This window comes from Protopterus annectens, chromosome 12.part0, assembly GCF_019279795.1.
Source record: "Protopterus annectens isolate FY-2018-M chromosome 12.part0, PAN1.0, whole genome shotgun sequence".
In the NCBI taxonomy this organism is placed as follows: Eukaryota; Metazoa; Chordata; order Ceratodontiformes; family Protopteridae; genus Protopterus; species Protopterus annectens.
In genome coordinates, this window is record NC_056746.1 from 99,154,890 (window position 1) to 99,180,342 (window position 25,453).

General features: G+C 44.0%; 1 protein-coding gene across 1 annotated transcript in view; it reads right to left on the bottom strand.

Annotated features, from left to right (window-relative positions):
* CLCN7 (chloride voltage-gated channel 7) overlaps positions 1 to 25,453 on the bottom strand; it is a 1,228,907-nt gene that overhangs the window by 166,925 nt on the left and 1,036,529 nt on the right. The window contains exon 21 of the mRNA XM_044089120.1: positions 15,054 to 15,186. Within this exon, the coding sequence (XP_043945055.1) occupies positions 15,054 to 15,186 (133 nt within the window). The remainder of the gene's footprint in view (positions 1 to 15,053; positions 15,187 to 25,453) is intronic.

The window sequence follows — 25,453 nt, forward strand, 5'->3', positions numbered from 1 at the left end:
ATGCTGCAGTCACTTACAATTTGCCTAGTAAAAGTACCTCTGAACTTACGATCCTGTAACACCCTGTAGTCACTTACAATTTGCCTAGCAAGTACCTAGGAACTTACAATCCTGAAGCACGCTACAGTCACTTACAATGTACCTAATAAGTACATATGAACTTGTGATACTATAACACATTGCAGTGACTTACAGTGTGCCTAGTAAGTACCTTTGAACTTACAAACCGATGCCGTCGCTTACATTGTGCCTAGTGAGAAAGTACCTATAAACTTGTGAAACTATAACATGCTGCAGTCACTTACAATGTGTCTAAGTACCTATGAACGTACGAACTTATAACACGCTGCAGTCACTTACAGTGTGACAACAAGTAAGTACCTATGAACCTACGATCCTGTAACACACTGCATTCACTTACAATGTGCCTAGTAAGTACCTATGAACTTACAAACCTATAACACACTGCAGTCACAATCTGCCTAGTAAGTACCTATGAACGTGTGAACCTAAAACACAATGCAGTCACTTACAATGTCCCTAGCAAGTACCTATGAATTAGAAGTTATGTACTCACCATAACGTTCCATCTGAGTAGGTGTATTCATTTGTCTGCAACCTGTGGGTTATGGATCCGATATCGGATCCGAACCGGCATGGTTTACCAGCTATGGATCCAAGCTCTCAGCTCCTCCCCTCACCCATAATGCCCTGCTCTACCCTCATGACCTCAGATCGAGTTTGCCAACCGCAAGAACACCCTGAAAAGGGTAAAACACATCATATGCAGGAAACTGAAAGGCCAGGGGGATAGGAGGGCGGGATGGTTACAGACAAATGAATACACCTACTCAGATGGAACGTTATGGTGAGTACATAACTTCTAAATCAGAAGTAGGAGATTCATTTGTCTGCAACCTGTGGGACAGAGTCCCCAGCTACCTGAATCTTGGGCGGCCATCATGGAAGGATATTCCGGAGCACCGCGGAGCCAGAGGATGCTCTACCCCTAGATGTAAGATCCAACTTGTAGTGGGAAATAAAAGTATGAGATGAAGCCCACGTGGCTGCTGCACAAATATCATCTAGAGGAATCCTAGCCTTAAAGGCTGCCGAGGTAGAAACTGACCGGGTTGAATGGGCATATACACCCTCCGGTGCGGGCCTTCCCGAAGCTTGATAAGCCAATAAGATACATTGTGAAATCCAGCGAGATAATGAGACTTTAGAAATTGGTTTGCCCAAACTAAATTTAGCAAAGGAAATGAACAACTGGTCGGATTGCCTATGACCAGCCGTCCTGTTTAGATAAAATCTAAGTTGCCTGTGAACATCTAAGGAGTGAAGCTTGTATTCACCTTTGTTTTCATATTTAGGAAAGAAAACAGGGAGGTTAATGGATTGATTAATGTTTGCTTCAGAAGCTACCTTAGGAAGAAAGGACGGGTTGGTCCTGAGGTAAACACGGTCCGGATGAAAGACCAAGTAAGGAGGTTTAGCTGATAATGCTTGAAGCTCTGAGACTCTCTTGGCCGAAGTAATGGCTACTAAGAAGGCGGTCTTGTAAGATAAGAATTTCAGATCTACCGTAGCCGCTGGTTCGAAGGGGGGGGGGCGGTCAAGGCCTGGAGAACTAAGGAAAGGTCCCAAGGAGGAACCGCTTGCTTTACAGGGGGCCTGAGAAGAAAAGTACCTTTAAGGAAAATCTTACATAATTTGGCAGACATCAGTGGATTGGAGTCATGACCAATGTGATAATGAGAAATTGCCGCAAGTTGTACTTTGACCGTGGAACTGCTGGCACCATCATTAAAAAGAGTGGTTAAAAAATCAAGCACCAAAGGGAGAGGAACTGTGAAGGGATTTAGGCCTTGCCGCTCCGCCCACAAAGAGAACCGTTTCCACTTGCTGCGGTAGACTTTCCTAGTGGATGGCTTATGAGCTGCCACCAGGATGGCCTTAACAGGGGACGAAATACCGGGAGTCCTGATCAAGAGTGGAACTGGAGCAGCCAAGCAGTCAGCTTCAGGTTGTCCAGGTTCGGAGGAGATAAGTGGGATGGATGAGATATCAGATCCGGAATGGGATCTAGAATCCAAGGAGGATTCACTGAGTGAGACCTTAGGAAGGGGAACCAGATCTGTCGAGGCCAAAATGGAGCAATGAGAATCATTCTGCACCCCAACCGAGAGGCTTTTTGAAGAACTTGGAGCATCAGAGGCAAGGGGGGATAAGCATAAAGAAGACCGGGTGGCCAAGCATGCACCAGAGCGTCTCTTGGGGAACCTCCGGGAGGAGGTATCAGAGCGAAAAAACTGTCGCACTTGGTGTTTGAGGGAGAGGCAAAAGGATCGCAACAAGGAGTTCCCCACCGTGCGAAGATGCGTTCCGCTACCTGAGCATTGAGAGACCACTCGTAAGGGGTGAGAATGGTGCGACTGAGTTTGTCTGCCAGGATGTTGGATCGACCCGGAATATGCGTTGCTATGAGAAAGCGGTTGGTGGAGATTGCCCATTCCCACACTCTCATGGCTTCTCGACAAAGAGGGTAAGACCTGGTTCCTCCTTGTTTGTTGATATACCAGACAACCGACATGTTGTCCGATTGAATCGCAATTGTTCCCAAGGGAAGAAAGGCCTGAAGTGCTAGCAACGCTAAGAGCACTGCTCTCATCTCTAGAACGTTGATATGCAGTAAGGTCTCTGAATCGTTCCACGTGCCCTGGACCGTCCGGCCTGCAAAATGCCCCCCCCACCCGAGGCGGGAGGCATCCATGGTCACCGTGGCGAGAGGGGGAGAAGCACAAAATGGGCGGCCTCCGTGGAGATCTGGAGAGTGTAGCCACCACAGGAGGGATCGCTTGCAAGCCTTGCTGATCGCAATGGGATGATGCATAGGAAGAGCAAGATACGACCACTGAACTAGGAGTGTCCATTGAAGGATGCGCATATTGAACCTGGCGAGAGGAAGAAGCGCTATTGCTGCCGCCATGGACCCTAGGGCCCTCAGGACCAACTCCGCCGGAACTGAGCTTGAGTGGAGAATGGCCCGCACCTGGAATTGCAGATTTTGAACTCTGTCCGCAGTGAGGAAGGCTTTTAATCTCCTTGTGTCTAACCTGGCACCTATAAAATCTATGAACTGCGTGGGTGCTAGGTTGGATTTTTTTGTTTATTGTGATGCCCAGACGGGAGCAAGAGGGAGACAGGAGTCTCGCCAATAGTAGTAGATGCCTTGTTGGGGCAGTGAGAAGCCAGTCGTCCAGGTAGGGAAAGACCTGTACCCCCTGAAGCCTCAGGTGGGCCGCTACCACTGCTAATACTTTGGTGAACACCCTGGGGCTGTGATGAGACCAAAGGGAAGGACCCGAATTGGTAGTGACTGGCTCCCAGCCGGAAGCGGAGAAACCTCCTGGAGCGCCTGTCCATTAGTATGTGGTAGTACGCATCCTTGAGGTCTATGGAGCACATCCAGTGATTTTCTCCCAGAAGGGGGAGAATAGACTGCAACGTGACCATTCGGAACTTCTCCTTGGGGACTGCCAGGTTCAAGAGTGAAAGGTCTAAAATTGGTCTTAGATCCCCCGTCTTTTTTGGCACTAAAAAGAACCTGGAGTAGAACCCTGATCCGATCTGGTCTGGGGGGACGGGCTGGATGGCTCTTTTCTTTAGCAGATGTCCAATTTCTGCCAAAGCGGCCTCCCACTGACCGGGTGGAACGTCGGGGAGGGACTTCAATTTTGGCAAGTGAAGAAAGGGTATACGGTATCCTCTGGATATGATCTGGAGGACCCAGCGGTCTGATGTTATTGACTCCCATGCCGCTAGGTGCTCCGAAAAACGTCCCCCGACTGCCTCCAGTGTGGAGCAGCCGGGCAACCCCTCAGGGCTGCTGCGCGGGCCGTTCAGAGAAGGGTTCTCTGGACCCGAAGTTCCTGGGAGCCCCTCTGCCCCTAGGGCGGCGTCCTCCCTGTCCTCCTCTGCCACGGAAGGACTGGTTGTCCGGAGCAGGCTGAGATTGCTGCGACTTCCGGAACCACATCTTCTTCTGTCCCTTTTGGTTCCTAGAATAGGGCCTCTGGGGTGCAGAGAAGCGGATTCCGACGGCAGACAGCGTCTTCCCGTCCGTCCCGCTCTGGGTCAAAGTGTCGCGAACAGTTTTGCCAAAGAGGGCAGAACCATCGAAGGGGGCGTTCGCGAATGACGCCTTGAAGGGCTCTGAGAAATCGCAATGACGGAGCCAGGCCTGACGTCTAGTAACTAGGCCTGCCCCTGCGGCTCTAGCGGCACCTTCCGTAGCATGGGACAGTAGCCGCATAGAGGTATTGGTGACGGACCTAAGAGTGGCCATGCGGGTGGAGTGCAGCACTTTGTCCTCCTCCGACATGGACTCTGGGGGGGATGCAGCATATTCTTTAATAAGATCGCGCTGCATCCTAATCACGTGTGCCAGGTAGTTCAGCGCTCTCACAGAGAAGGTCGCTGAACTAAACATCCGCTTCCCCAAGCGGTCCATCATCCGAGAGTCCTTGCTCGGGGGATGGACTGAGGGACTCTCCTGAGCAAGTTCCCTCTTGGTGGCCGCCGTCAACATGGCATCTACCGGAGGCCCCTTACTCCAATGGGCACGGTCAGCCGGGGGACTGAGAATACGGTCGGGCCTTTTTGGAATTGGCTCCACGGTGTCCGGTTCCTTCCACGCCCTGGTGGTAATGAGGTCCACCAGGGGGTCGGCAGGAGGGGACACCCAAGAGGTAGACGGGCCCACTTCAAATGCCTCCAAGAACACGGACTCGTCCGAGGAAGACTTGGGGGCAGACCACCCCCCCTTATGCGGAGCATTTCCATGATGTCTCCAAATGAGACATCCTCGGGGGGTGACCGTGGGGAGCCTTCCCCTTCCTCCAAATCCGTGTCTTCTGTGAGAGACTCGGGGGAGTCAATGTGCCTCCTTTTGCACGTATGTTTGCGGGGAACATCCTCCGGGGGGCTGTCAGAGGACTCCTCGCAAACAGTAACCTGTTCCAGGGGAACAGCTTGGGGCACAGGAGCGGGCTGTCCCAAGGGCCGGATGGTGGAAGCCTGACCCAGTGCAGAGGGAGCGCGGGACGGAGACGAAGCAAGTGCCGGGGGTCCGGAGACCCTCAACAGGGCCCTCTCCACTACATCAAAAGCCGAAGGGGAGCCGACCACGACCAAAGGATCCAACAATCGGCTCCCCCTCGGATCCGAGGAGTGGATCGGAGCCGGCGCCGAAGCTCTCGGATCCGAAGGGACAGTGCGCTCCGACACAGACAGCGCCGAAGGAGCACTGATCCCCCCGGATCCGAAGCTCGGATCCAGGCTCCGAGAGGTCGGATCCGAAGCACTCGAGGGCAGGGTCGGACCCAAAGTACCAAGTACTATCGGCGCCGACCCACCCCCCGGCTCCAAAGCTGCTCGGCTCCAACTGCTCCGAACCCGGGTAGCGGGTCGGAGAAGGAGCAATTGGCTTGAAAAAAGGGGTCGAGCTCCCCCCCAGAGGGGGGGGGCAAGAGCACTCCCATCTGCATCTGGGCCTGGATGAACCTTCTCATCATCCGGTCCAGATCAGCGTCTGACAGGCTATAAGTTGATCTCGACGAGGCTACCGAGGTAGGCCTTGAGTGCCTCCTCGATAGCCTCGACGGAGATCGGGTCTCCTCCTCCTCAGGTCCCGGTGAAAAACACACTGGAGACCGGAGCCGAGGAGGGGAGAGCCAGCAGACAAGGAGGCCGGAGGAGAAGCCCGCTTGGCTGGCGGGGCCGAAACAGAGGTCTCGGCCCGCCGCTTATGGTGCTTCTCCCTCTGGTCCTTCTTTCTAGCTTCCCTCTCCTCTGAACCACTACAGGGAGGTTGAGTCCCAGGAGGAGGAGGGGGAGCCGGAGAGGAGACAACCGTAGAAACGGTTACCCCCGAAGGAGCGGTGGCCGGAGCCGAGTCCGGTGGCAAAAGACCCGCCAAGACAAGCTTGGACCTCCGCTCCTTCAATGCCCTGGGGTTGAACCCTGCACAAATGGAACATCCAGAAGTGAGGTGTTCAACCCCAAGGCATCTAACACACCGAGTGTGGCCATCAGCCGGGGAAAGCTTATGGCCACACTCGGAGCACTTGGAGAACACAGCTTTGGGTTGTTCAGAAATCCCAAAAGCAAAAAAGTTACTTAAACTAGAGTTAAAGTAAAGTAACAAAACCACTCAACAGGCCCAAACACACACTACGCTACCAGCGAGGGGAGGGATAAGTAAAATTAAATTTTAAAACACTGAAAATAGAAGTTATGTTCTTACCATAACGTTCCATGTTAGTTGTCTTCTTCTCGCCTTCTACTTGCTGGATGGGTTCGGAGCCGACCTCGGCTCCGACTCGGCCACTCTAAAAGCTCGAGAGTTGGTTCCACCGGCTCGAGGCTCCCCTTATATCCCACAATGCTAGGCGAGAGTTACCTCAGATCTCGTTTGTAAGCTAATCCCAGCTTATAACAGTAACAGTATAACTGTAAAACAGAATCCACCTCTAACAACAGGAAGAAAGAAGGGTGACCTACATCCTGAACCAAGAAATATGCATAATAGCATATGACTAAGAAAGAGGTGGTAGAAAGAGAGGTCACGATCACAACTCCTCTAGGTCTGTCCAGGCCAGGGGGAAGGAGGGTGGGACGAAGAAGAAGGCGAAGAAGACAACTAACATGGAACGTTATGGTAAGAACATAACTTCTATATGTTAAGTTGTCTATCTCGCCTTCATTCTTGCTGGATGGGACCGTCCCTAGCACCTTGTCCCGGGTGGCCTAACGGAACAGACTCCTGAGAGCAGTGGAACCAAAGTTAGCTCTATGCCTAGAAGCTAAATCCAACTTATAATGAGAAATAAAAGTGTGAGGAGTAGCCCAAGTAGCCGCTGCACAAATGGTGTCAATAGGCAGTCTGTCTTGGAAGGCTAAAGAAGTAGCCAAAGCTCTGGTGGAATGGGCTTTAGGTTTATTAGGCAATTTTGTTGTCTAATTTCATATACCAGGGAAATCAAAGATGTTAGCCATCTGGATAATGATACCTTTGAAACTGAAAGTCCCTTTCTGCTTTCCGCATAGGAGACAAACAGCTGATCAGATTTTCTGAATTGTTTTGTTCTATCCAAGTAGTACCTTAATTGACGATGAACATCCAGGCAGTGTAATTTTTGTTCAGACCTATTGGAATACTCTGGAAAAAGACAGGAGGTCAATGCTTTGGTTTAGATTTGATGTTGAAACCACCTTAGGCAAAAAGGACGGGTTAGTTCATAAGGATACTCTGTCCTTATGGAACAAAAGATAAGGAGGATGACAACGGAGTGCTTGAAGTTCTGAAACTCTTCTAGCTGATGTGATAGCCACCAGAAAGAGAGTTTTCCATGATAATAATTTCAAGGAACAGGAAGCTGCAGGTTCGAAAGGGGAAAGAATCAAAGAAGCAAGAACTAAATTTAGGTCCCAAGGAGAAGGAGGATTTCTTATAGGAGGTCTGAGAAGAAAAACTCCTTTCAAAAAGGCTTTGCAAAGTTTGTGGGACATTAGGGCAGATTCAGAAATACCCACATGGAAGTTAGAAATAGCTGCCAATTGAACCTTAAGTGTAGATGGAGATGAACCTGCATGGAAGAGTTCAGCTAGAAAATCAAGGACTAGTTGGATGGAAGCGGTGAAAGGATCTATGTCCTTTCCTTGTGCCCAATATGAGAAGCGTTTCCACTTACTCAAATAAATCTTTCGAGTGGAAGATTTATGGGAAGCTATCAATATATCTCTAACAGAGTGAGATAATTGAGGAAGCCTGGCTACGGTTGGAACTGGAGGAACCAAGCAGTGAGGTTCAGAGAGGGAGGGAGCGATGAAACTGACCCGACTGGTGGATCAAAAGATCTGGAACTAGGTCCAGATTCCACGGTCGCCCAAAAGAAATCGATGTAGAAAGGGGAACCACACTTGTCGAGGCCAGTAAGGAGCAATGAGGATCAATGAGGCCTTCTGAGCGATAGCTTTCTGTATTACTTGAGAGATCAGTGGGAAAGGAGGAAATGCATACAGAAGTCCCCGGGCCAAACTTGGACTAGAGCGTCTCTGCTGGGTTGGCCTGGTAAAGGGAATAGAGTGAAATATTCTCTGCACTTGCTGTTTTGGGGAGTAGCAAAAAGATTGCAGCAAGGCTGACCCCACTTGAGAAAAATTTCTCTCACTACAGAGTCTTTCAGAGACCACTCGTGAGGCATGAGTATAGCTCTGCTCAACTTGTCCGCAATGTGATTGGACTTCCGGGATGTGCGTTGCTATCAGAAAACGCTGAGAAGAAATCGCCCATTGCCACAGTCTGAGTGCTTCTCGACACAGGGGTATGATCTGGTTCCGCCTTGTTTGTTGATGTACCACACTACAGACATATTGTCTGTCTGGATTGCAATTGTTCCCAAGGGAAGAGAGTCTTGAAGGGCTTGCAACGCTAAAAGCACTGCTCTCATCTCCAGAACATTTATGTGCAAGTGGCATTCGTTTGGTTGCCATGTGCCCTGGACTGTCCTGCCCTGATAATGCCCCCCCCACCCGATCAGGGAGGCATCCGTTGTCAGAGTAGCAACCGGAGGAGGTGGAACAAATGGTCTTCCCGACAGGAGCTGGGGAAGACATCCACCACATGAGATGCTTTTGCACGCTTGCGTGATCATAATGGTGTGAGACATTGGAAGTTCCTGGTATGACCATTGAGTAAAAGCATCCACTGAAGGATCCGCATGTGGTATCTGGCCAATGGAAGGAGAGGTATGGCCGCTGCCATGATTCCCAACACCTTTAGAACTAACCTGGCTTTGACTCTGTTGTTGTTGAGAAGAAGTGACACCAATTTGTGAATGTCTGATATCCTTTGGTGAGTTAGCCTTGCAGACATGTTTATAGTATCTAGATTTGCCTATGTAGGTAATAGTACGACAAGGCGACAAAACAGACTTTTCGCAATTTATTGAAATACCCAGTTTTGACAAATGCGAAAAGTATAATCTCTGGCCATCAGAAGGAGATGCTTGGTGGGAGCTGTGAGAAGCCAGTCGTCCAAATATGGAAACACCTGGAATCCTTGTCGCCTCAGGTGAGAAGCTACCACTGCCATGCATTTGGTAAACACCCGGGGGGCAGTGGTGAGACCAAAGGGCAGGGCCCTGAACTGAAAATGACTGGTTCCCAGCCTGAAGCGGAGGAATCTTCTGGAGCGCCTGTTCATTTTATGTGATAGTACGCATCCCGAAGGTCTATAGAGCACATCCAGTTTCCTTTGCCCAAAAGGGGAAGAATGGATTGCAGCGTGACCATCCGAAATCTTGTTTTCTTGACTGATTTGTTCAAGACACTGAGATCCAAAATCGGTCTCCAGTCCCCTGTTTTCTTTGGAACTAAAAAGAACCTGAGTAGATTCCGGATCCTTGTTGGTCTGCTGGCACTGGCTGAATTGCTCTTTTTGCAAGCAGTTTTGAAATTTCCAAAGCTGCTATATCCCTTTGAGCGGGTGGAACATCTGGAAGGGATTTTTTTGACTGATTTGGAAAACGAAGAAAGGGGATAGAATAGCCTTCGGAAATTATGGACTGTACCCATTTGTCTTGAGTCAGGGATAGCCAGGCTTCTGGGTACAGTGACAATCTTCCCCCGACTGCCCCCGAAGATGGGCAGTCGGGCAACACCTCAGGGATGCTGAAAGGGATTGTCAGGAAAGGCTTCCCGATTGCCCTGGTTCTGCGGACCCCCCCTGCCCCTAGGGCGACGTCTACCATTGTTATTCCCACCTCTGCCTTTGGTAGGAAAACGACTCTGTCGCCAGGCGAAGTCCCTTGAGATTGTTTACGGAACCACATCTTCCCACCCTTCTGGCCTTTGGGGTAAGGCCTAGAAGGAGTCGAAAACGGACTCGACGGCAGAAAGGGTCTTGCCATCAGTCTCGCACCTAGTCAGGGTTTCTTTCACTTGAGGACCAAAGAGAGATGATCCATCAAAAGGGGAGTTCGTGAAAGACGTCTTGAAAGGGTCCGCAAAATTGCATAGCCGCATCCAGGCGTGCCTACGTAAGGCTACACCTGTCCCTGCGGCTCTGCTCGCTCCATCGGCCGCGTAAGAGAGGAGGCGCATGGAGGAGTTGGAAATGGAATTAAGGGTAGCCAGCTGCGTGTTCATCTTTTCTTGGAAACCCGCAGCTGTAGGATCCTTTAACATTTCACTCGCTTCCTTGATCAAGTCCCTTTGAAGACGAGTGAAATGGCACAGGTAGTTCAGCGAACGCATGGTAAATGTCGCTGAGGAGAACATCCGCTTCCTGTACCTATCCATGGACCTAGATTCCTTGTTAGGTGGATGGACAGGTACTGAAGGATCAGCCAGTTCCTTCTTTGTGGCAGCAGCTACCACCATAGCATCCACAGAAACTCCTTTTGATAAAAATTGCTTGTCTGATGGAGCTGTGATGAACTTAGAGGGTCTCCTGGGAGTGGGGTCCACTGAATCAGGAGCCGTCCATGCCTTCTTAGCAACCACCTGCATGAGGGGGTCAAGGGAGGGACACCCAGGAGGTGGAAGGACGAGAGGCAACTGCCTCAAGATACACAGATTCGTCCTCCGAAGGGTTGAGGGCTGGCCAATTTCCCCTCTGTTTCAGGATCTCCAGAATGTCTGCAAATGAGACATCTTCAGAAGGGGAACGGCTCGAACCCTCAGAATCATCCAAATCTGTGTCTGACGTGATAAACTCAGGTGAGTCAATGTGTTTCCTCTTGCACTTCCTCTTCCGAGGGGGCTCTTCTGCCAAATCAGGAGAGGCCTCGGAAGAGGATGAAATCCCCACAGGGGGCTCCTGAGGAGCTGGCTCTCTGCGGTCCGGGATGAGGGAGTGAGTCGACTTACCCTGAGGCAGCATAGAGGGAGGCGGACGGAGCCGACTGTGGAGTAGAGCCAGGCTCTAACACACGCCGCATGACCTGGAATGCCCCCCTCTCAGGGAGAGCCAGAGGTCCCCGCCCGAGGAGCTAAGAACCCCTCGGCACCGACAGTGATGGCTCCGAGGTCGATGTCGGAGCCGAACTCACCAGCGCCGAAGCCCCGAGAGGGAGAGGGGGGGGGTCGGACAAGGGTCCGATGCCACTCACCCCCTCGGAGCCGACGAGGGAAGTCCGGCGCCGAGATTCTTCCAAAGAAGAAAACGGAGCCGACGACGGAGCCGAAGACAATTGTCTCGGCCCGAAGTAATCACAGTCTCGGTTCCGACGCGACCCGGCTCCGAACTCAAGAGAGTCGAAGGAGGAAAAAGTTGATGGACCGGGGCAGGCATCGACTGATGAGTCGGGCTCTGAAGCATCTGGGCTAGTGCCTCGGACTTAAGTAGTCGACTCACTACCCTCTGAAGGTCATGATCGGACAGTCTCGATGACCTAGAGGAATGAGACCTTTGGCTCCGTTCAGACAGCAGGGGAGATCCTGGAGCCGAATGAACGGAGCCAAGAGATGGTGACCTAGACCTCTTCCTAGTTGTCGGCTCAAGGTCTGGTCAGAGCCGACACGGAACCTCAATAACCTCGCCCGCCGAGCGAGGAGCCACAGAAACTGTGGACTGAGACTTATCGGCTCCAGCCGGAGCCGATAAAGGCAAAGGTTGAGCAACCTGAGGTCTCGGCTCAGAAGCCGGAGCCGAAGACCTCGATGCCTTAGAGGGCTTCCCTGTTGAAACTGACAGGGAATCCTCTGGCTTCAGTAAGCCTCTAAGAATTAATTTGTTTTTTCTTTCCTGCAGGACCCTGGGGCTGAAGCCATGGCACACAGCACAGGAGTCCTGCAGGTGCAAAGGCCCCAGACAATAGACACAAGAAGTGTGAGCATCTGTCAGAGACATTTTCTGACAGCACGCATCACACTTCTTGAATCCGGAGACCTTTGCTTCTTTAGACATTTTCCTGACTGACAGGTGTACACAAACACTCACCCAAACACACAAGTTATACCTTGTCAGGAAAAAACAATAAATTTAGTAGTAATACTAGTATTTAAAATACACTAAACTAGAATAAACTACAAGAAACACAAACACTCCACTAGGGAAGGGAAGGCCTAAGGGCCCAATGGAAGAACCAAAGGTTCTTTGGGAAAGAAAACGGAAAAATTTAGGGTCGGGAATAAAGTTTTCTAATCTACACTAACTAAGAAAAAATATTAACTTAAAAGGGGTTTTAAAGAGTAATTTTTACAAGAAAAATTAACACTCACCAGGAACCGGTAGAAACAACCAACCTCGAAGCTGTAGCGGCAAACGAGATCTGAGGTAACTCTCGCCTAGCATTGTGGGATATAAGGGGAGCCTCGAGCCGGTGGAACCAACTCTCGAGCTTTTAGAGTGGCCGAGTCGGAGCCGAGGTCGGCTCCGAACCCATCCAGCAAGAATGAAGGCGAGATAGACAACTTAACATGTATAATTAAAAGATAGGGAAACCTACACTTCCACACAACTTTCACACAAAACTTCAAAAATTAGCACTTTAAGACTAAAAAAACTACACTTAGCTGAAGAGCTTATGGAACACAATCTGGTCACCAGCGCGGCAAACGAGATCTGAGGTCATGAGGGTAGAGCAGGGCATTATGGGTGAGGGGAGGAGCTGAGAGCTTGGATCCATAGCTGGTAAACCATGCCGGTTCGGATCCGATATCGGATCCATAACCCACAGGTTGCAGACAAATGAATCTCCTACTTCAGATCTTGTGATACTATAACACGCTGCAGTCACTTACAATATGCCTAATAATTACCTATGAACTTACAAATCTATGCAGTCACTTACAATGTGCCTAGTAAGCACCGATGAACTTGTGAACCTATAACACACTGCAGTCACTTACAATGTGCCTAGTAAGCACCTATGAACCTGTGCACCTGTAACAAGCTGCAGTCACTTATAATGTGCCTAGTACCGATGAACTTGAGAACCTATAACACACTGCAGTCACTTACAATGTGCCTAGTAAGTACCTATGAACCTGTGCACCTGTAACAAGCTGCAGTCACTTATAATGCGCCTAGTAAGCTCCTATGAACTTGCGATACTATAACATACTGCAGTCACTGATAATGTGCCTAGTAAGTACCTATGAACTTACAAACCTATGCAGTCACTTACAATGTGCCTAGTAAGTACCTACGAACTTGTGAACCTATAACACACTGCAATCACTTACAATGTGATAAAGTAAGTACCTATGAACTTACGATCCTGTTAGACACTGCAGTCACTTAAAATGTGCCTATTAAGTACCTATGAACTTACGATCCTGTAACACACTGCAGTCACTTGTGCACCTGTAACAAGCTACAGTCACTTACAATGTGCCTAGTAAGTACCTATGAACTTACGATCCTGTAACACGCTGCAGTCACTTACAATGTGCCTAGGTAGTACCTATGAACGTATGAACCTGTAACACTCTGCAGTCACTTACAATGTGCCTAGTAAGTACCTATGAATTTGTGAACCTATAACACGCTGCAGTCACTTACAATGTGCCTAGTAAGTACCTATGAATTTGTGAACCTATAACACGCTGCAGTCACTTACAATGTGCCTAGGTAGTACCTATGAACGTATGAACCTGTAACACTCTGCAGTCACTTACAATGTGCCTAGTAAGTACCTATGAATTTGTGAACCTATAACACGCTGCAGTCACTTACAATGTGCCTAGTAAGTACCTATGAATTTGTGAACCTATAACACGCTGCAGTCACTTACAATGTGCCTAGTAAGTACCTATGAACTTACGATCCTGTAACACGCTGCAGTCACTTACAATGTGCCTAGTAAGTACCTATGAACTTGTGAACCTATAACACACTGCAATCCCTTACAATGTGCCTAGTAAGTACCTATGAACTTACGATCCTGTAACACGCTGCAGTCACTTACAATGTGCCTAGGTAGTACCTATGAACTTATGAACCTGTAACACTCTGCAGTCACTTACAATGTGCCTAGTAAGTACCTATGAATTTGTGAACCTATAACACTCTGTAGTCACTTACAATGTGCCTAGTAAGTACCTATGAACTTACGATCCTGTAACACGCTGCAGTCACTTACAATGTGCCTAGGTAGTACCTATGAACTTGTGAACCTATAACACACTGCAATCACTTACAATGTGCCTAGGTAGTACCTATGAATTTGTGAACCTATAACACGCTGTAGTCACTTACAATGTGCCTAGTAAGTACCTATGAACTTACGATCCTGTAACACGCTGCAGTCACTTACAATGTGCCTAGGTAGTACCTATGAACTTGTGAACCTATAACACACTGCAATCACTTACAATGTGCCTAGGTAGTACCTATGAATTTGTGAACCTGTAACACGCTGCAGTCACTTACAATGTGCCTAGTAAGTACCTAAGAACTTGTGCACCTGCAAAACGCTGCAGTCACTTGCTGTGTGCCTAATAAGTGCCTATGAACTTATGAACCTATAACACTCTGCAGTCACTTACAAGGTGTGGGAGAGGTAATGCGTGTGCTGCAGTTCCTTGTGCAGTTGTGGTGCACAGCACGACATTGCAGTGATACACTGCTGTGTGTTATGATATGTAATAGTGTACTATGCCAAACTATACTATAACATGATGCAGAGATGTTATAATATACTGCACTGCGTTAGTGTACGCTGCAGTACCATTGTATTGTGCAGCAATCAGAGTCAGTACATCACTGCACCTATAGTGTATAAATTTACATAATAATAAATTTATACCTGCTATATAAGCTTATGTATTGTATAACTTGCTGTTTGTACCAATCTTTATTCTGTTTGGGGCTTTTCCCCCTGAGACTACACTGAAAAAGGCATGTGCTCAGTCTGACTTTCCTGGTCAACAAACAGTAAATAAATTATAAATAAAATAAATAACTTGAAACATCATCTCCAGTATATGCAGGTGCATGTCTAAGTAATTAATAGTAGTACTTCTGTGCCTGGACCTACCTGATTATCGTCACGTACATCTTCAACTACAGGGAAACCATTATGGTTGGTACGTGCATCATTCAGGACATCCATTACTCTTCCAACCTTCTCTATACGTTTGAAGCACGTCACTGGTGTACTCATTACTCCACTATAAGAAACAAAACAAGTAGTATTGAGTGTTACTGGCAGACACTTAGCTAATGCAATGTCCTGGTTTTTGTTAAATGACATCAAAAATATCTGCAGTAAAAGCACTGATTGGCTGATGTCACAACTTCCTAATATGAGACCAGAAAGCTTATAAGAACACATTCAGTTTAACATAACTGTGAATTTTCGATGGGATCTCAGTCAGTGCGTCAGAGTAGTGAATAAAACACACCTTGTGATAGCATATCCGTAATTACTGTGTAATATTTCCTAAAACTTGACTCTAAATTAATGAACATATTACACCTCAATGTGGCGCTATATATATATATATATATATATATATATATATATATATATATATATATATATATATATATATATATATATATATATATATATATTATATATATATATATATATATATATATATATATATATATATATATATATATATATATATATATATATATATATATATATATATATATATATATATATATATATATATATATATATATATATATATATATATATATACATATATATGTGTATATACATATATATGTGTGTGTATATATATATATATATATATATATATATATATATATATATATATATATTTATACATATACACACACACACACACACACACACACACACACACACACACACACACACACATTACAAACTCAGTCGTGGAACAGCAACAATGCAATGTGTTCTGAAAAAATAAAAATTCAAAATTAACTTCTCCAAACTGAAATTCATGAGCTAAGCAGGGAAACGGAACGGAATGGAAGATGTCCAAAAGCAAGACTCCGGATCAGAATGCATAAACCCATTCCCATAATTAAAACACATCCTGTCTCTGCTGTCCACGATCTATTTTGTGGACAGTCATCTGAAGTGAGTGCCTCTAGGCAGTGGGATACAACAATCTATCCATCAGTATTTTCCCTGCAAAACTGTAAAAAACAAAACTGTTGTGCTTCATGATAGCATTAGTTTCAGCAGATACAACCACTACAGCTATGTTTACATAAGGGATTTGGAAAAGGTCATTAGTCTCTTCACAATAGCTTCAGAAAAAGGTAACCCATAGGGTTTTTGTTCAATGGCTCTTTCTTCCTGCACCCAACTAAGTCACTCATTTCTCCTTCAGGACAACAGTCAATTCACCTGGTAAGGCAAAAGTCATATGGCTCCCATTTATTCCAGGACTAAAAAGCCCCTTCAGCCTATTCCTTTTGAGGCAAGAGGCAGGTATTAGGTTGTGGGCTAGCATGCCATTCCTGCAGACGTCCACCTCCCAGAGTGGTTGCTTGCATGATGGTGTATCAACGTTACCACTCACGGCAGCCGTCTGCTTGTGCTACTTTGCAGCATGGGCATGTGAGGCTGTTTACAGTAGGGTGACATACCTACAAGTGTCACCAATGAGGTGACCCCACCCGCCTTCATCCCTCCACCCCTGGATGGGTGAGCCTATCAACTGATCAGTTTCATCCTCCCCTCATGCAACCTCCTTAGTACCCATGGGGTAAATCTGGGACACCGTCAGGTTTTTATCCTTCTATACCACTGGGCTAAACCAGAGAGGAAAACACTGCTTTTGATGTCACCGTGTTGTCCAAGAAGATAACATTCATTACTTAAATCTGTGTTTTCTCTGTCAACAATGCATTTTTTCTCTCTTAACTCTCTGGATGGGTTTACACAGTTACTTTTCCAAATCTTCTTTTTCTCTTTTGTCTCCAAAACAGTGAAAACAGCAGAACCTGCTACATAAAAATGATGAAAACAGAGGACAGGTGAACTGTCTTACAAACATTTAAGATACAAGGCAGCCAAAGAACCACTGTATTTACTTTCTGAGCATACAGAGACATTCCCTATATCTGGTAAACGCTTATCTAACTAGTTCAGTTTTCAATGTATTTTTTCACACAAAACAGTCAGTAGAAGGCTTGCAAGTGCAGTCAAACTGATCCATTAGGAAAGCACCATATCTCTTTGGCTTGTTTCAAAGATATGTTGACTGCCATCTATACCTCTCAAACTCTTAGTACAAGAAATCTGGACAGAGCCTCAAATAATGGGGGCGGGGGTAAAGGCACAAAAACAGGGACAGATTTTAAATATTGCTTTTATAAACTTTGAAAGTTGCTAAAATACTTGGATTTGTGTTAGGGTGCATTTTATGAAAGATATGAAGTGACTTCAATCCTCAGTAAATTGTCAGAAAATCAAAGATTCTATAAAAAACAGGACGCAAAAATCTGGGCAGTTGAGATGTGTGCTGCCATTATATGGGCTGCTTTTTCCTTTTCTCACAAGTCCCAGCTTAATGACATGAACTTATTCAAGAAATAAAAAAACATCATAATAAAACAAGGGACTAAACATATGCAGATTCTTAATAGTATTAGATAAAGCTTGAATATTATAAAGCAGCACAGATATTCTTAACATTGTTGACTACTGTGAAGGATGCAATTCCAAGGTCACTTTAAGAAACAAACATCTGAAAGCTTTATTTAGATAAAGACATTGTAGTGCTTAATCCTGATTTCTTCCTGTTCTAATAACAAACAGGCAATACTGTTTCTACTTTTCTCCTACCTACCACACTTCCTACAACAGTATCTTGAAAGTAACACTTCAATTCTGTGGGCAGCCACTATTAAAAAAAAAAAAAAAAACTTTAACAAGCAATTGTGAGTGTAAAATGGGAATGTATGACGTATAGCTGGCAAGCAGAAATTAAGACAGCAATACTTTGATGTACTCAAAATGTGATGTTGCCCAAGGTTTGTAAGTGGTGGGTACTTCACGTTTCCCTTCTGGTTCTAATTTGTACACTTCTGCCTACAAGTGATATTCCTGACCTGATCAGTACAGCTGGGTACTCAGTGCATTATAACTTGCGCCAGTTAACAAATTACTAGAAACACCACTGCGTCCTGCATGAGCAATGCTGCTGTAGTTTTTAACTACACTATACTGCTCTGGAAACGCAGCCTTGGTATTTCAAATGATCAAATATTACGAGCAATGTGACTTATATAAACAGCTAATACGCAGTTTAGGCATTAATAGACCTCTAATGGATGGTGATATGTTATATAAGCTATGAAAAAATCCCTGCATGAGTATCCACTATTAAAAAACAAGATAATACTGAAGTCAACAAATTCATTTCCATAATTAATTACATGTATCAAGAAGAACCGTACAGTGGACGCACAAGTGAAAATTAATAGCTAAATACAGTCGTGAATTTTCCCTTTAGTTTTAACATAACTACAGAGTGCTGGCATGTGTAAGATAAAAGTACAGCAAAAAAAAAAAGCAACAGACCAATATTTTTAATTTTTGGACTTCACAGTTTCAACAATTTCACAACTACATTACTTCAAGAAGAAAGGCCATAACTTTAAAATATAAATGCTGGACAACACACACATACAGCTATTCCATTAACAACAACCCTGTGGATAAAATGCATTCTTATGAAAAAAAAGTTTGGCAAACTTTTCCCCTCACAATGATCAGTGGCTACCCCCCATTTAACATCCCACTGTATAAATATTGTGAAAATGCAATCAAGTTCTACTGTCTTCCTCCACTTCAAATGACCACACAACTACAACCATTGTTTCTACAGATAATGTTCAGAGCACGTCAACCCTCACCACTTACAAATCTGAAGCTAATAAAAGAAATACAAAAAACCCTGAATGAATGAACTGGAGACAGTCCAGTGAGGAATACAGAAGTAAAATGGAACCCACACAAGTATCAGTCTACTGTAAAGCATGTATGACCCTGCCAGAGCGATTCTCTTTCAACACTCCTGCTGAGAAATAACAATGGAATATTGGGGTGGGGGGTACAATAGAGATAGATCATTTCCACTGAGGAACACTGCAGTCTTCTGTTACCTGGAAAGTCATTTTAACCCTATTGTACTGCGGATGTTCAGTTAGCAGAGCTCAGCAGTAGTTCTTATATGGTCTCTTTCTAAACACTTACAAGGCAGAAGACATCCCCAGTAACAGTTAAAATGTCAAAGCAGGCTGTTCCAAAGAACAAAAGCAACACTAAAACTGCACTGAGGTGTCATACTCACCATAAAGTATCACAATACTCCCAACACTTGTTTACACTACAGTTTTCTGATAACATGGTTATACCAGTCTTTTTTCCAGATGCACTGATGAAGTAGGACTGTCAGCTGTTGCAACAACCCACTTTCTTCCTAATTTACCACAGTACAGTGTTGCAGAACATTGTGGAGAAGTTATTAGATTACTTGCATGGATTTATGACAGCTGTAATATTGTGTTAAAAATATATGTATGTTTTTCTTCTGACATGAGCCTGCTTGCATTACTTCATAAATACGTATACCACTTATGCTGCATACACATGTGACCTGTATGTTTAATCTTACCTCCCTTTACTTGTTGATAGACCTTGTTTGCTCCAAGCTTCACAGAAGGCACAAGAATTCATCGAAGCAGGCCATTTGACTATTACTTTCAGCAGCTAAACAGCTGGAATCTCTGTTTTGCTTTTATGTCTAGACGATGTATTGTAGTTTTCAGAAAGTGCACTGCTTTCTGCTATATAAGCCAAACTAGGATGTTTACAGACAGGACATGTGAAAGAACATGTAGTCTGGTACACCACAAAAAACTGCATAACACAGTGTTACTTTGAACTTTTCTAAGGGGGTGCTGATTGCTGATTAATCAAAAATGGAGCCCCCTTCTCATATATATATATATATATATATATATATATATATATATATATATATGTATATATATATGTATGTATATATATATATATATATATATATATATATAAATATATATATATATATATATATATATATATATATATATATATATATATATATCTATATATATACACACACACACACACACACACACACACACACACACATATATATATATATATATATATATATAGAGAGAGAGAGAGAGAGAATTAATTTTGGGCATGGTGTAGTAAAAGGTATGCTAGTGAATTAGTGCTGTCTGTGCAGCTGCAGGTCTACTGCTGAACTACTACTATTTAAGTTTCCTGTAAGTGATTAATGATAGCTTGGGTTTGGCTTAGTGGTTAGGGTGTTTGTACTTTAGTGTCAGGGTACAAGATTCGAGCCTTATGACATGCTATTGGATTGTCATGTACAGCTCTAAACAGCCAAGATCATAGGATGATATGAAGTTACTAGGCTTATGGCCCAAGGGCCCTTACAAGCCTACCAAGTTCTTACCCTTATTTCCACGATCAACAACTACTGCCCCTGTCCAAGAGGGACACAGGTGGCACCCCCAGAGTAAACCTATGATCACCCATCCAATCATCCAGATTGCGTTTAAAGAGGGCGAATGAGGTGCTCTGTTTGAAATGAAGTGGGAGTCTTTTCCAAAGGTGAGATAACCTCTGGGAGATAAATCTGTCCCTCCAGCAGGTTTTATTAATGTCACATGCCAGTTAAGATCTTTAGAGCGAGTAACCCGTGTACCATTTAACTTTCGGATATGAAGCATTTCCAATAACGCAGGGTCAGAGATTGCTTTATATGCAAGGCAGAGATCACCTCTGAGTAGTATGTATGAAACAGAATAAAGTGACAGTGATTTCAGACGATCCCATAGCTCAGATGGTGAAGACCTTGAATTTTCCTTGTGAGAAACCTTTGCGGTTCCTCCAATTGCAGGTGCTTGGAAAAGAACATACCAAAAGGGGTGTTTTACTCAATTACTGGCCTGATGAAGGAAGAGTACTGGGAGGTTATAACTTCCTTTTTTTCTGGAGGCAATGCCCTTACTTATGAGATAAGCAATACAGAATGCCCTTCTTACCACTGTGGACATGGTAGTCAAAAGTAAGGTTGCTGTCAACCTGGGTGCCCAGGTCTCTAACCACTGAGTGTGTACTTAAGGTGGTGCTACTGATGTGGTAGTTAGCAGGAACATCACTTTTACCAAAAGGAATAATGCTATATTTTTTTACATTGAGTTTAAAGCCATCAGTTTGGCACCAATTATTTGTTTGTGTAAGATCCTCTTGTAGGATGTTGACATCATTTGGAGATTCTATGACTGCTCCCAGTTTGCAGTCATCAGCAAACTTTGTCAGCCACAGACCTTTAGTTTTTGCTTGCACTTTAGAGAAATATATTCCAAACAGTAGAGGCCTCAGAACTGACTTAGTACTGTCTGTGCAGATCAATTAGCTATGCCTGGTAGAGTTCAGGGTTGTAGTACAGACAGTGATGTAGATGTGAATCTCTGTTTCTCCGGTTTGTCTACAGTAACCCTTATGTGTGCAAAGTACTGAGAGTGGCACAGCAATGACGGAGTAGCCTTGGTGGTACAGTGGGGAGTGTAGCTTTGATTCCTGGCCAATGAAATAAGTCTGTACATTTGACACTTGTCTAGCTGGTGCAGAAGAGAGACAAAAGTGTGATGACCATTTAAGCAGAGCCCATTCCTAACTTTGACCAATGTATGGGAAATCAGAAATTCACCCTAGGTCTGGCCCCATTTCTCTGATAAAAAGTGGCAGACAGTAAAGCCCAAACTAACATACTCCCCTACATAACATCTGAAAACTTACAAATATATCCCCTCCTAATACATGTCCATGGCACACAAGGACGTAATTGGATTGGATTGCACATCTAGGCTTACAAAGGACCTGGTGGTTGTTAGCTTAGTATGAACAGTGGTGACTACTGTTATATACAAACTTACAGCTTCATAGGTGGTCTCTAGGCATGTGTTCCAGGAGACCATTAAGAAGCCCTAGTCCAATTTCTAAAATGCCCAAGAGCATGCTCTAGTTTAGTAGCTTACAGTTAAAAGGAATGCAAGTGTAGGCTATGGGAATCAAACCTTAGAGTACAGGAAGCAGCTTAACAGTTCATAGCCTTAACTAAATCCCAGAATAAAAACGTGGCCACTGGTATGCCTTTTTGTCCTGTGTACTAGGAATAGGAGGAAAAACCTTGCACATTCTGAAAACAGACCAACACACATTCACAAGTCTTTCACACTTCCTCTAAGTGTCTGTTCACAAACTAATAAGACTGCTGTTAACGGACATCAGCAAACCTGCTACAATGTTAATATGGCACTACTTCAGCCTGCAAATGACCTTGGTTTCACCACAATTTGTGAAAGTTTTGCCATATGTGTATAGAACCATGTTCTGGTACTTATAAATCAGAGTGTTGCTATTGCAAAAGTGCATGAGTAAACACAATTAGAGAGACAGAGAAAAAAAAACAGTACAGAGGTTACAAAGAAAAATATCATGAACAAAAATATCATAAGACCAGGGCAAACCATGGGGATACTAAAGTAAACAGGTGCCCCTGTTTTTTTTTTTCTCCCCTTCTTTTCTCTTTGTTCAATTTTAAGAAATGTAGACACTGCAATGTAAACAGACAGAAGAAAAGTCTGGCCAAAAGAGTATGATACACAAAAAAACTGATGTGTTTTTTCTCATCCTTGCATAGGGGAATGACTGGATTAAGGCCCTTGGCTTGATCTACTAACAAGTTTTAAGAGAACACAAATAAATAAAAAAGAGCATTGAATATAATAAAGCCTTCCTCTAGCAAATAATTAAATAGATGCTTGTATAAGCAGCTCTATATCTGGTTCTCATGCCACTCTGGAGACGATCTCATGTTGTTCTTTATCTTTCGGCTTTTCCTGGTTAGGGGTCGCCACAGCTGAACTCCGGTCCGCTAATGACTGGCAGTTGGTTTTTATATTGTCGAGTTGTCAGCCCGACACCCAACCTTCAACGAAGGCACTCCCATTCAACACATGTCTTTCGAACACCCACTCGACCGTGGGGAGGACATGCAGACTCCACACACGATCTCATAAACAGCAATAAAAACAGAATAGTTCTTTCTTTCAATGGCTAGGAGATAATGTATTCTGAAAGCATTCAAGTGTTCTCCCATTCTGGACAGCAATAAAAATAACAAAACCAGACAGCACTTAGTAGAAGCACAGGCTGTACCATGCATCTTAGCACGGATAACCTTCCTTTCAGATTAAACCAAGTCTGTGAGTGTGGCTGTCAGTTTGGGATAACTGTTTCTGTTAGGAGGGTAAAAGTTCAATATTTGAAGATGTACATAGTTTTGTGTGTTAGTATTAAGTTAATAGGTTTTATTGGTGTATTGGTGATGTATTTTTGACTGCAAGATGTGACAGGCTCAAATGGATATGATAAGAAAGAACTATATAAAAGATCAACCTGCCAAACATTAGTATTTGCATGCAACACAAATACTTTACAAAAAAAGGTGTTATGTGAAAGGTGGGATAATAACTTTTCAACATAATGATACTTTCTGTATTATCTTTAAATGTTAATGGTCTCAAAGATGTATACAAAAAAGAAAGAGTAGTGAACCACATTAAAAATGTAAAGTGAAAATAGTTGTGCTACAGGACACACATTTGGAAATAAATGAACATGTGAATTTGATAAACAAATGTTTTAGACAGTTATTTAGCAGAATACCTGGGACAAATGAAAAGATGAGTACTTACATTAACTGTAGGAGAAGCTCCAATAGTGACAGAACAGGATAAAAAACATAATAATAGTAGATTTGTAGTACTGAGGGGCTACTGGCAAGGGAAAAGGCGGATTACCCTGGCATGTATTTATATTCCACCTAAAACCGCTATAATTGAGCGTAAGAAAATTTTGGGAGAAATAATTAGTTTTTGGTAAAGAATATTACTTGTAGGTGGACTGGAATTTGATTTGCGGTAGTGTACAGGTATCTGAGAAGCCCAGAAGGCAAAACATATAACAAAGGAGGGTACATTTTTGACGAAATTTATGAAAATATTTGGCATGGAAGATGTAAATTCAGTAGTAGGAGTTTGGAATGAATTTACATATTATTCCCCAAGATACAAAAACTGGGCTAGGCTAGCTAGAACTTACATTTTACAGGAAAATACGCATTTAACTGAAAGTTTTGATACACATCCAATAAATATTTCAGATCAGGCACCAATAATAACTAAAATAAAAATACAGGGTAATGCAGTAAAAAATAGACACTGGTACTTTCCCACCTATCAGTTGAAAAAAAGAGGAATTTAAGGAATGGGTAGTGGAAATTATTTGGGATTTATCAGAGATGACAGAAATGTCTTCTTAAAAAATATAGCTAGGGAGTGGGATAAAATTAAAGTGGAGTTTAAAAATAGGGTGGAAATAATATAAAGAAAGATATGGTTAAGAAGCAACAAGAATTATTTAGAGGGACTGTCAAATGTTGAAGTATTGCAGAATGGGGGGGATCTCACAGAATAAGAAGAGGTGCATTTCCAGAGTGCTAAGCAGAAAATAAAGGATTATATTGATAATATGCAGGAGTTAAGAAAGATTGCTGTTAAGCAACAGTTTTTGATAATGCCAGAATACAAAAGCTTTTAGCACAGCGACTCAGGCAACAAAGTAGAATGACAAGCTTAGGGATATAACAAGAGATCATGTAGAGATATTAGAAATATTTCCGAAATTTTATGAAAATCTGTATAAAGCAGAGAAATATGGAGATCAAGAAAATATACAAATGGAAATGTTTACGGAAGAATTAAATATGCCAATGTTAGAGGCAGATGAGGCTCAAGTACTAATAGGACAGGAATAGATGAGATAAAAATGGTAATGCATAACAAATCCACAAGAAAGTCCCCAGGAATAGGTGGCATTCCTCTGGAGGTTTGGAAGATAGGAGGGAAAAACTGATAAAGATCTGGAAGGATTTGTTTAACAGTATTTTAAGAGGAGGAGAAGCACCACCATCCTGGAAGAAAGCAGATGTAAACTGTAATACCTAAAGAGGGCTAACACCCATCAGATCTAGCTTCATACAGGCCCATTTCAATACTAAACCATGATTATAAAGTGTTTATGTCTCTAATGACTAAAAGAATGACAAAAGTAATACTTGATAGATGTGAATCAACGTGGTTTTGTGGAGGGGAAGAAAACATCTGACAACATTAACAGAACGCCAATGACCCAGAGGGAAGCAGAATGTAAAAAAAATTCCACTATTGTTGGTGGGTCTTGATGCAGAGAACGCATTTGACAGAGTAAGCTGAGAGTTTATGAGTAGGGCAATGGAAGCATTTGCATTCCCTGACAAAACTATATGGTTGATTAGG